The sequence below is a fragment of the Lytechinus pictus genome, chromosome 6 (genome assembly GCF_037042905.1).
Source record: "Lytechinus pictus isolate F3 Inbred chromosome 6, Lp3.0, whole genome shotgun sequence".
Taxonomy (NCBI): Eukaryota; Metazoa; Echinodermata; class Echinoidea; order Temnopleuroida; family Toxopneustidae; genus Lytechinus; species Lytechinus pictus.
The window spans coordinates 5693237-5706623 of NC_087250.1; the positions used below are offsets into that span (position 1 = coordinate 5693237).

Sequence of the window (13387 nt, forward strand, 5' to 3'; positions counted from 1 at the left end):
TTTGTCTCCTTGTTTCTAGTGTTGCTGTTGAATGTCTGTGGTCTATATTATGGTTGTTACACTTTATATGTTTGTCATTTTGCCTCCGACGAAGATTCTGCTAGGATCGAAAGCTTAGGCCCCTTTTGACTCTATAAATAAAACATGAATAAATAAATAAATGAATAATAAATAAATAAATATTTGTGCATTGATATGTATCTCGCATCTAACATTTTATCCAAGATTTGTTTTTTATTATTATTATTTTTTTTAATCCCTCGTTGTTACTATGTTATGCTTATGTTAAATTATTTTTTTTCGTATGTTTCTTTGTTTTTCATGATGATTCTTCAATGTCAGGATTTTATATCATTATCAATGAACTTTTGAATTGGAATTTGAATTTGAAGTATGATATGACTGTTTTATAACAGAATAATGACGATGATGGTGAGGATGATGTTCTTGATGACGATGAGGATGGCGATGATGATAGTGATGGTGATGATAATGATGATGGTGATGATGATGATGGTGATGATGTTGATAATGATGATGATGGTGATGATGATGATGATGGTGATGATGATGGTGATGATGATGATGATGATGATGATGATGATGATGATGATGGTGATGATGATAATGATGGTGATGATGATGATGGGGATTGTCATGATAATAAAGATGATGATGATGTTAATCAAATAAAAAGATAATTATAATAATAGTAATGACAATAATATTATTTTAATAATAATTATTGTTTATACAGATGATGTTGATAATGATGATGGTGATGATGATGAAGATGATGATGATGAGGATGATGTTCTTGATGACGATGAGGATGGCGATGATGATAGTGATGGTGATGATAATGATGATGGTGATGATGATGATGGTGATGATGTTGATAATGATGATGATGGTGATGATGATGATGATGGTGATGATGATGGTGATGATGATGATGATGATGATGATGATGATGATGATGATGATGATGATGATGGTGATGATGATAATGATGGTGATGATGATGATGGGGATTGTCATGATAATAAAGATGATGATGATGTTAATCAAATAAAAAGATAATTATAATAATAGTAATGACAATAATATTATTTTAATAATAATTATTGTTTATACAGCACTTAACACTTCAAGTACAGTTTGCATTAATGCTGCATAATAAAACTTTATATTTTTTAATGTTTTTATTTTAAAAAGGTGTTATTTTTTCATAAATCAATCTGCCGATGAATTCTGACACCTAAAATCTTTCTCTGAATCCATTCTAAATAATGTCTGATTTACTGGAACAGATTAAGCCTTTAGAGTGGTATAATCCTCTACTTTTCATCCCTAGGTAACACCGCTATCATAAAACCGTCCGAGGTCAGTCCCGCTACTGCTCAACTCTTTGAAGAGCTATTCCCCAAGTACATGGACACTGTGAGTATCCTCCCTCTACCAGGAAAATGATTTTTTTTTCTAGACTAAGGCCTGAGTAACATGTAGAAAACTACTTACGCCCACCCGAGGTAGGTCTCGATCCCATTAGACCAGGGATGTTGGGCCAACCATCACCCCCCCCCCCCTCCCCCTGTCATCTAGAAAATTGTGTCTGAGGTAGGGAAATTTTTCTAGTCCCGAAGTAGGATTCAAATTCCCGACCACTTTCAGTTAGTCTGAAGGCACAACTCTGTTTAAATATTGATAAACTGTAAGATTTGATAGTGGTCTGCAAAGTGCATCCTATTTGCTACAATATTTAAAACTATTTTGACTCTTGTTTATTACAGAGGTTTTTTCCAGTTGGTAAATGGTGATGTATTAGTGACAACGGCGCTTCTTGAGCAGAGATTTTATCATATACATGTATTCTTAAAGGACAAGTCCACCCCAACAAAAAGTTGATTTGAAAAAAAGGATAAAAATCCAACAAGCAAAACACTGAAAGTTTCATCAAAATCGGATGTAAAATAAGAAAGTTACGACATTTCAAAGTTTTGCTTAATTTCACAAAACAGTTATATGCACATCCTGGTCAGTATGCAAATTGGCAGACTGATGACGTCACCCACTCATTATTTCTTTTATATTTTATTATATGAAATATGAAATATTCGAATTCTCTCATTGTCAAGTGAAACAAAGTTTCATTTGTCCCTGAACATGTGGAATTACCATTATTTTAACAGTTTATGGTTAAGTTAAGTTGGTCCTTATTGTCAAATTTGTAAAAATTGAAATATTGTATTATTCAAACAATAAAAAACAAGAAAAAATGAGTGATGGACATCATCGACGCTCTCATTTGCATATCGCTGAGTTGTGCATTTAACTGTTTTGTGAAAAATAAGCGAAACTTTAAAATGTCATAATTGTATTATTTTACATCCGATTTCGATGAAATTTGCAGCGTTATGTTTATTTGATTTTTCTCTATCGATTCAAATCAACAATTTTCTGGGGTGGACTTGACCTTTAAAAGGACAAATCCACCCCGGAAAAAATGTTGATTTGAATAAATAGAGGAAATCAAACTAGCATAACACTGAAAATTTTATCAAAATCGGATGTGAAATAAGAAATTTATGACATTTTAAAGTTTCGCTTATTTTTCACAAAACAGTGATATGCACATTTCTATGACATGCAAATGAGACAGTCAATGATGTCCTTCACTCACTATTTCTTTTGTTTTTCATTGTTTGAATTATACAATATTTCATTTTTTACATATTGGACTATAACGACCAACTTGACGGAACCTTATAGTATTGAACAATGCTAATTCCTTTACACTCAGGGAGGAATTAATCATTGTTTCACTTGACAATGAGGAAATTAGAATATTTCATTTTTCATAAAATAAACTACAAAAGAACTAGTGAGTATATGACGTCATCAATCTCCTCATTTGCATACCGAACAGGATGTGCATATAACTGTTTTGTGAAATTCAGCAAAACTGTAAAGTGTCAATACTTTCTTATTTTACGTCCGATTTTGATGAAATTTTCATTATGCTTGAGGGACTTTTCTCTTTTTATTCAAATAAACTTTTTATTTGGGTGAACTTGTCCTGTAATACTACTTTAATTCTTGTTTATTACAAAGTTTTTTTCCGGTTGGTAATTGGTGATGTGTTAGTGACAGTGGCACTTCTTGAGCACAGATTTGATCAAATATTCTTGAAAGTAAATTGCTATTTTGACTCTTTATTCCTTACAGAGTTGTTTTCAGTTGGTAACTGGTGATGCGGTGGTGACGACGGCTCTTCTTGAGCAGAGATTTGATCATATCTTCTTCACGGGGAGTACCTCTATAGGGAAGATTGTGCAGATGGCTGCCGCGAAACATCTAACACCAGTAACCCTGGAACTTGGTGGAAAATGGTGAGAGGGATAGATGGATTGAGAGAATGATAGAAGGATGGATGATGGAGGATGAGAGGAAAGTTAGAGTGTGGAAAGAAGGATTGATAGATGATGGATGGATTGATGGATAGATGGATGGATGGATGGATGGGTGGATGGATGGAAGGGTGGATGGATGGATGGATGGATGGATTGTTGAAATGATGAATAATTTTTCAATATGAATGACTAGTATTATAGATCACTGATTTAATTCAATGAGATATTCATTACTGCAACATATTGTTACAAGGGAGACATGTAAAGCACATCTGTATGAAACTAAAATTTTCATGTTATTGTAAGAAAAAGGAAAATGAGGACATGGATCTCATGTAATAATGTAAGAAAAAGAAAAGTGAGGACATGACATTCATCAGTGTAAGTAATCATGACGGCATTTATATAACTTATTTCACAAAATATTGCTAAATTTTAATATTCAATTACTTTGTGATTGTCTTCAGATGAAATTTTCCGCATTTTGTTGGGTGAATTTTACTCTATTTATATAATCATTTCATCCAGCAGTACCCCTTTAAGTGAAAAGAACAGGCATTTATAAAGAAATATATGAAAACAATGAAAAAATGATGAAAATCCATATTTTATTGTTCAAAATACACATGAAATGAAATACTCGGAAAATTTGCTTTGCCCAATTGATCGTGGGCCCTGCAGCAGCTGTGCAGCGCCAGATCGACGAGGCTCTATCCCTTTAATCGTTGAACGCCAAACAGGGTAGCAGCAACTCCCATCTTTTAACGTCTTTTGGTCTGACGCGGCCAGGGTTTGAACCCCCGACCTCCCGGTTGTGAGGGACACTCTACCAACTGAGCCAACACACCGGTTCATGTTTATGCAAATTTATATCAACAAATATTTATGTTTCTTACCATTATTTCACCCACAGCCCGTTTTACATTGACTCCGACTGTGACATTGACGTCGCCGTCCACCGGGCAGCCTCGGCCAAGTTCTACAACGCAGGCCAGACCTGTATAGCGCCAGACTTCATCATATGCCGAAAGGACCAGATGGACAGGGTTGTCTCGTGCCTGAGGAAGGCCATCAAGGAATTCTTTGGTGAGAATCCCAAGACCTCCAGAGACTATGGTAGGGTGGTCAACGCCAGGCATTTCAAGTAAGTTCAAAACCTGCGTTGCAGTATTGTTGAATTTGCGCATTTGCTAAAGGTAATTTCCAAGGGAATGATTTTGTGATAACCTAAAAGAACCTAAACATATTGCTCTTTCCAAGGACACTGATCACATCTCCAAGGAAATTCTGAAGAAAACTAGAAGATGAACAACAAGTCCCATATTCTCAAGTTCGGGGGGGGGGGGTTTCACAAAGATTTAAGTTTGACTTAGAGTCGCATGCGTATTTAATATGCAATGCGCAATGTTATTGATTATCATGCAGTAGTGTGCGTCCTCTTGTCATGACTTATATATATAACACACGCAACTAGGCATAAAGTGCAACTCTATGTCATACTTGATCTTTGTGAAATACCTCCTGTTTACCTTAGGCCATGGTCTAACTCTATGCTCAAATTATTCGAAGCCAAACATTAAAAAAAACGAAAAAAATTATCTGTTTCCTATTGTAATATTTCGTATATTCAGACGGATTTGTGCCCTCCTTGATGGCCAGGAGATAGAGATTGGAGGCGAGTCTGACGAAGATGATCTCTACATTGCACCTACTGTCATCATCAATGCTAAGGATACTGATAGGGTCATGCAAGAAGAGGTTAGAAATCACTACTGGTGGTGTTAATCCTTAAGTTGGCAATACATATGTCACAGCAGTGTTGAATGTGTGGACCAGCTTTGTAAAGATAATTATAATAATAATACTCGTATTTTTTATAAGAAACATTGTTCACATTTGTATCTTAGTGCTTTACAAACGATTACATTGAACACAATAATAAATTATATAACATAATTGTAAACCATATGAATAACAAATACATTTATTTAAAGAAATAGGACCTTTTTTTGTTTAAAATCACAAAATCAGAATAAGTTTGTACTCAGTATTCTGTTTTTGCTTTTTCCAAATCAGACAAATGAATCAGTTGAAAGTACTTTGAACCACAGTAGAAGATGGCAAGTAACATTCCTACAAAGAGACTTGGTTATTTCAAGTCTGGTGTTGGCCTTGGTGTTGGTGTTGAAATTTGGATTGCTTCCCCTAGCCCCAGAAGTTTAATATTCAGAGTTTGTAAAACTGATCCAGATCACATTATTGACCTCTCAACAACTAGTGAGTGACTTTCGGGACCATCTTCCTTTTATGTTTGGTGTTATAATCTTGTAAAAATTGACCAAACACCAACACCAAAAGGTCAACACTGAACATGAAATCACTCACTGACTTTTGTTAGGTGCTTGACATTTGATGTTATAGGGCCTTCTTGCATGTACAGAAAACAATAGGTCATGTTAGAAAGGTGTTGTGCAAGAAAGATTTTATTTTTTAAGGTGTACAAGGGGAGTAAGGACATTTTGCTGGTGAATTAATCTGTGTTAATAAGGGCTTTCTTGCACCAACAGCAATTTACTTTATGTGTACATATCTATCCATTCATGTTTATGTCTTACTTTTTCCATCTTAGATCTTTGGTCCCTTATTGCCAATACTTAATCTTGAGACCCCAGAAGATGCCATTCGTTTCATCAATAGCAGGTATGGAATACGTTGATTTAGTTTATAAGAAAGGGTCACCAGTCGTTCATTAAAGGGCCATTCACACTTGAGAGACCGCGATGACTTAACTCGCAAGCTTATCGCGATCTTTCTTCTTTTTGATTCACACTGGGGGGAAACATTGCGATCTTTCTGGATCCGTACGAACATCGCGGTCTTTTGAACACGAGTGCGCTTGTGCAATGGAGCGCATCCAGCTTGCTTTGCCTATTGGCAACCCGCGAAATCATCGCAGAGTTTCGGATCATTGCGTTCACACTAGTATCATCACGCATTCAGTGAAAGAAAGAGACGCTCTATTCAACTCGGCTAACGCCTCGTTGAATAGAGCATCTTTCTTTCACCTCATGCGAAATCTCGCACCATCGCACTCATGCCTATTCGCTATTTGTATACCGTCCAAATTATACCGTTGCATGGCTTAGTAGGTTACATCACAATATGATGCAATTCACCTAGAGTTCACTGGCTAAGTATGCACTGCTGCCCTGGATATGATGCGCGCTTGTGGGATTTTGCTTTTTGCTTTACAATAATTCTTTCCTCTTTTTCATAGATTGGAGAAGGAAAAAGGTCTATTATTTTTCATATTTCCAATTGCTTACAATAATTCTTTCCTCTTTTTCGTAGATTGGAGAAGGAAAAAAATCAATCATTTTTCATATTTCCAATAACGTAACATCCATTTTCCAACAGAAATAGCGAATATTCTTATTCGTGTAATGTATTTCACATTTGTTGAAAGCTAGAGGCATGTTTTTCAACTCAGCTATGCCTCGTTGAATATAGCATCTTTCTATCACCTCTGAGAAAAGAGTTACCTTCATTTACCACAATTATGTCAGCTTTAAAACTATATTATGAAATGGAAAAATATATATTTATGAAACGAATTTCAGAGCAAATAAATTCAGAAAGAAATGGTTTCGTTTCAGAAACTTTTTCGAACAAGCTGGCAATCTGTCACATTAACAAACATGATTATTACCAATGTTTATTTCTTATTTTTCTTGCCAAATTTGCTTTAGCTGTGACAACTTATTGATTGTATAATAAGTCAGTTTGACTATATGTCTATGTACCCGGGGGGGGGGCCACTTATATTGACGAGTGGATACCATGCGCGACCAAAAAAACATGTAGAAAGGATGTCTTTTTGAAGATAGGGCACGTTACGTACGTAACGTGATAAGGGTGTCAAAAACACAAAAATAATGAAAAAAGGGTATCTATTTTGCTGAGAAAGCTACGTGTTTAGGGTCAAATTTGCGGGGATGATAAAAAAAAATTAAAATATTTTATAAATGATGTCCTCTTTGCCCCAAACATTACGTGTTTAGAGTCCGATTTGCGCGAGGTGTGGGGCCCTACCAAACCAAATGATGTGTAAAGGTAAAACCGACGGACCCGTGACATAACAATAAAATATCGCTGTACTTGTTTAGGGGTTCATTTCAGGGACTACTTGCCAAGAGTATCGTTTTGTTTCCAATACTTGTTAAGGGTAGGGTTTCACACGCCAATACTTGTGAAGGGGTGCATTTTCAGAATATGGAAAATACGTGTTTAGGGTGCTTTTCGAGACCTCATGGTTGCGCATGGTATCCACTCGTCAATGGAAGTGCCCCCCTTCCCCCCCCCCAGGTGTATATACCATGTTTAATTATTTACTGTTTGTCTGAAAAATTGTAAATGTTTATACAGTGTAATTATGCTTTTTGAAAATAAAGAACCCTGTGGAAGGGGGAAAAAAATAGAAAAAATAAAATCTTTCTATCATCTCATGCAAAATCTTATACCATCTCACTCATGCCTACACCAATATTTGTTTTCACAAGGGAGAAGCCTCTTGCTCTCTACATTTTCTCCAGTAATATGAGAGTGATAGACCAGTTTCGAAACCAGACCTCAAGCGGAATGTTCTGTGGTAACGAGTGCATGGTACAGGGAGGGGGTAAGTCTAATCTGTATCCGGGGGGGGGGGGGGGCAATATTGCTTTACACATGCATGACCAAACAAACGTGTTTAAAGGGGTGTTTTACAGTTTTGGACGCTGGTCGCGCATGCACTCGTTAAAGGGTATCAAAAATACTGATTTTTAAGAAAAAAGGTGGTTTTGATAGACTAGCCAAACGTGTTCAGGGTATGTTTTTTTTTTCCCCGAGGTCATATTCTGACGACAAGTTGCTTTAATAGGGGCCAAATTGTGTAAATAAAGCCCGCGAAAAACTTGTTTAGGGGGTTATTTTGCACAAAGAGAAAAAACTCGTTTAGGGGGTGTTTGGAAATAATTTGGTCACGCATGTGTACAGCAATACATTTGACTGGCCCCCCTGGATCTGTATGGGCATAGTGGTCGGTTTATTTCCAATTCGTCCAATACCAATATGTCCAAGTGACGACTCGTCTACTGTCATTTGGTCTACCATTAGTTCGTCCATTATCCAGATGGTCTAACTGCCAATTCGTCCATTCGCCATTTTGTCCAATAACCAATATCACCAGTCGTTCTGAACTCTTAACTCTTTCTAGGCCGGGAGGGGGGGGGGCCCCTTCAATGTTTGCGCAATATTTTCGCCGCAAATTTTGTTTTCAACCAAAAATCATAAATGTATGATTATTTTTAGTTTTGCTGGTCTAAATGTATTTATTTAATGCTTTTTATGATCTCAGAAGAGTCCCCAACAAATTTAATTGAAAAAACAATGAAAAACAAAACGTAAAAAAAACAGAAATACATAAGAAATTGCAAAGAACAATATAATACATAGGAAAATGATTTGATATCGCAATTTTGTTCATGTACATTTGCTAAGAACACCACAAAGAGTTTCTATACCAAAAATTAGAAAATTTGGAGCTTTATTTAGGGAGTTAGAGGAAAAAGTATGATTTTGCATACTAATTACGCATAAATTAGCATAATCACTTAATAGCCATTCGCATGAAATAAATTACTATACAATTTTGTAGATTATGTCCCAGGCAACCAGCGTGCCAATTTTCGGCATGATCGCGCGGTCGACGGCCGAGATGTACTCCCAAAATATGAACTCCCAAATACCCCGGCCTAGATAGGGTTAACCTATCAACAGCTTTATGAAACGGCCCCTGGATCAGCTATTGATGATGGTATTTAACTTTGAAGATGATGATGATGATGATGATGATGATAATATTAAAAACTAAAAGAACCTGCCCGGTGTTTGTGTCAGGTTACAATAAGAATACATCTTTCTTTTCTTCTCAGTTGAGACGCTACCATTCGGAGGCATAGGACACAGCGGAACGGGAACCTACCACGGGAAGTTCACATATGAGACCTTCTCCCATCGCAAGGCTTGCATGGTCGATCCAATGTACACCGTATCTGAACTGGCCAGGAGGTGAGTGACCAGGGCCCCCGCCTTACAAAGAGTTGCGATTGATCCAATCAATCGCAACCAATCAATCGCAACTATGGACGGCCAGCACCGTCAACATCTATTATGCATGCTTGTTCAAAATATTTTCCCGCTATGATATATGTTCATGCATTAATTGTTTTCTAAAAATTCACTTTGCTTCTCTTTGTTTACAAAGGACATTGTGCAAATTTCCTGTAGAAAAATTAATGGCACTGATGGATTTCCATAGAGTTACGAATGTTTGGATCAGTCGTAATTTAAGTAGTAAAGTGAAGTAAAAAAACAAAAACAAGATACAAAAGCTTGTCTGACACCATTTTTTCTGGACTACTTGGAAGTTTCAATGAGAATTGAACATGGTACAAATTTCATGCTTGATTGACCTCCAGACTTCAACTCTTGTTCTCTTCTAATTCTTTCAAGCTCTCAAATGAATTTTTTCTCCATTCAATCAAGTAGTTGTGTGGGCTATTATTGATCAATTTTGATAAGTTGTATATCATTTCAAAGCTTAGGATGTGCTTTTTCAAGTTTAATAAAAATCGTAAAATTTATTTGGGGCCACTTATTGGTTGTTTTGGCAGACCTGCCAACCTCTGGGAATGATAAATTGTATTCTGTGATTTTCCCCAAATAACTGTATTTCATAATAAAATGCGTGGCGCGCACGCTCATCGTGGCGCTCAAGCTGCATGCAAGCTAAAATGCGCACTGACATTGGAACATGTGTATATCTCACCCTGGTTTTAACAAAATGATTGAAAAAACAACAAGTTACCTGAAATTACATTGATTCAATAACCATATTTGTGTTATTTTTTTTTTTTTTTTACAAAATCATATTTTTTAAAGAAAAAAAATGTACTGTCGTATTTGGTTGCAAAAACGTACTAAATACGCCAAAAACGTACTGGTTGGCAGCTCTGTTTTGGGGTGGCAGGGCACATATCATACATGCACCTTCGTGATTTTTTTTTTCAGGATATTCTACGCACCGTACACGGATCGTAAGACTGCAATGATTTCATGGGTTCTTCGGAAGAAGCCGAAGAACAGGACGATGTCTTTCTTATTTCAAGTTACCGGACTGGTGGTCCTTCTAGCTGTATTGTACAAGGTAAGTCATTGTTGGTTATTTGGTTGAATGAGATAGTGAAAGATGAAAGAAGAAAGGAATGTAGATGATGATGAGAAAGGAAAGTAATGAAGGAGGAGGGGTGTAAATTAAGAAGAGAAACAATTATTCATATTAAGTGGAATAAGAAGGGTAATAAAGAAGAATATCATATTAGGTAGCAGGAGGAAAGAAAGAAGGAGAAAGATAAGAAGAAGGAGAAGAAGAAGAGGGAGAAGAGGAAGAGAAGAAGGAGAATAAGAGGAAGGAGAAGAAGAAGAGGAAGGAGAAGAAGAAGGAGGAGGAGAAGAAGGTAATTTATTGGTTATTAGGTTGAATGAGATAGTGAAAGATGAATGAAGGAAGGAATGGAGATGATGATGAGAAAGGGAAATAATGATGGAGAAGTGATGTATATTAAGAAAAAAATAATTTCATAAGAAGAACAAGAAAAAGAAACAATGGAAACTATTAGGGAGAAAAGGTAGCAGGATGAAAGAAAGGAGGAGAAAAAGAAGGAGGAGAAAGAGGAAAAGAAGAAGAAGGAGGAGGGTAATTCATCGGTTATTAAGTTGAATGAGAAAGGGAAAGATGAAAGAATGGAGATGCTGATGAGATAGGAAAAGGAAGATGCAGAAGTGATGTATATTTAAAAAAAATACTTTCATAAGAAGAACAAGAAAGAAAAAGAAACAATGGAAACTATTAGGGAGAAAAGGTAGCAGGATGAAAGAAAGGAGCAGGAGAAGAAGGAGAATTAGAAATAGGAAAAGAAGGAGGAGGAGGAGAAAAAGAAGAAGGAGAAGAAGAAGGAGGAGGAGAAAAAGAAGGAGGAGGAGGAAAAGAAGGAGGAGGACAGGAAGGAGGAGGAGGAGAAGAAGGTAATTCATTGGTTATTAAGTTGAATGAAAAAGTGAAAGATGAATGAAGGAAGGAATGGAGATGATGAGAAAGGGAAATAATGATGGAGAAGTGATGTATATTAAGAAAAAATACTTTCATATATATATAAAAGAAGAACAAGAAAGGAAAATAAACAATGGAAACTATTAGCGAGAAAAGGTAGCAGGATGAAAGAAAGGAGGAGAAGAAGAAGAAGGAGGAGAATTAGAAAGAGGAAAAGAAGGAGGAGGAGAAGAAGAAGAAGGAGGAGGAGAAAAAGAAGTAGTAGAAAATAGAAAGAGGACAAGAAGAAGGAGGAGGACAGGAAGGAAGAGGAGGAAGGTAATTCATCGGTTATTAAGTTGAATGAGAAAAGTGAAAGAAGGAACGAATGGAGATGCTGATGAGAAAGGAAAAGAAAGAGGGAGAAGGGGTGTATGTTAAGAACAAAATAAGAAGGAGGAGGAGGAAGAAGAATAGGAGGAGGAGAAAAGGGAGAAGGAGGAGGAGAAGATGATGAAGAAGAAGGATAAGAAAATGGAGAAGTAGGAGGAGGAGATGTAAAATAACATCAATACATCTGTTTCCATTATGCTGTGGTTGTATGTTTCAAACAATAATAACGTTAATTATCTTCTCTTGCTCTTACATTCCACATCTTCCCCCCCCCCCCCTTTCTATATCTCTCTATGTCTTTCTCCTTTTCTTCTTAACACTCTCCAGGTCTTTATGCCTTGATGGTCGGATCTCCTTAGAATAAGCAGAGTATCTAAAGTCTTCCTGAATGCCTTGCATTTTCAGGACCCATAAGCGGCTTGATTCTTTAATTCCCATAGCCCAAAGACTAGATTCTGCTTTACCCAGTAAACAGAATTAATAGTTTTCAGTGGTCTTACACGTTAAACGTGTCTAAAATCATTACAATGTGACTATTTGAAATAAGAAATACTTATAAAATGTTGTAGTTAGTGACACTTGTTTGTTATATATTTTTACTTTAAAGACATAAATTGATATTTTTAGTATGTACTATAAAACACATTCAAGTCGAGATGAAATATGAATATGCCATCGATATTGTGTTGTGAGATTGTAGATAGGTATTTTATGATTACAAATCATACAGTATGTTAATACCATTTTTTTTGTGTGTGTCACATTGAGCTTTTTATTCCTCCATCCATCCTACAGTGGTTCCCTGATGTCGCAAATCATTTCCATCATGTAAAATGTTCTGATGTGAAACGTTTCCCATGTAATTATTAATGTTTCCTATGTTATAGGTTATATACCAGCTTGGAGTTACACCAGCAAACGAGCTGTCCTGCCGAGTTCCTAGCGGGAGTTACCATATCAGAAACAGAATATGGGTGATGCAAAACTGTACTTGTAGTAGCTTCAGATCTCTTTGTTGTCTTCATTTACATGTATATTTGTAGTTGCTTGCCTTAAATTCCTTAAAATGTGCAATAATATTTATGATTTAAGTGTATATGTTTGAAAATAATTCCCCAATACAGCCCTACTCTCAGGCTACATTACATGAAAGTGTACAGTCAGGAATGCAGTGGCGTACCGTGGGTCACGGCATTGGGGGGGCACCAGCAAAATTTTTGAGTCACTAAGTGAGCGCGCGAAGCGCGCCCAGTTGCCAGGTATACCTAATAGAGACATTTTAAGGACAGTGCCATTAACGGATATGTCTCTCACCGGTCAAATAATGCGAGCGCGAAGCGCGAGCTTAAAATTTTTTATATTTAGACCTAAAAAGGGACATTATAATCAATCTTTTGTAATCATGATATGTACCTGTCTCGCTAAATAATGCGAGCGCAAAGCGCGAGCTGAA

At 36.4% G+C, this 13387-nt stretch overlaps 1 protein-coding gene across 2 annotated transcripts in view; it reads left to right on the forward strand.

The window, feature by feature from the left end:
* LOC129263015 (aldehyde dehydrogenase, dimeric NADP-preferring-like) overlaps positions 1-12413 on the forward strand; it is a 30135-nt gene extending 17722 nt beyond the window's left edge. For both annotated transcript variants that reach the window (XM_064100760.1, XM_064100761.1), the window contains 9 exons: positions 1358-1443; positions 3229-3392; positions 4327-4557; positions 5045-5171; positions 6043-6113; positions 7973-8088; positions 9386-9521; positions 10524-10659; positions 12262-12413. In XM_064100760.1, coding sequence (XP_063956830.1) covers positions 1358-1443; positions 3229-3392; positions 4327-4557; positions 5045-5171; positions 6043-6113; positions 7973-8088; positions 9386-9521; positions 10524-10659; positions 12262-12276 — 1082 coding nt within the window. In that variant the 3' untranslated portion in view covers positions 12277-12413. The remainder of the gene's footprint in view (positions 1-1357; positions 1444-3228; positions 3393-4326; positions 4558-5044; positions 5172-6042; positions 6114-7972; positions 8089-9385; positions 9522-10523; positions 10660-12261) is intronic.
* Positions 12414-13387: the final 974 nt, after the last annotated feature.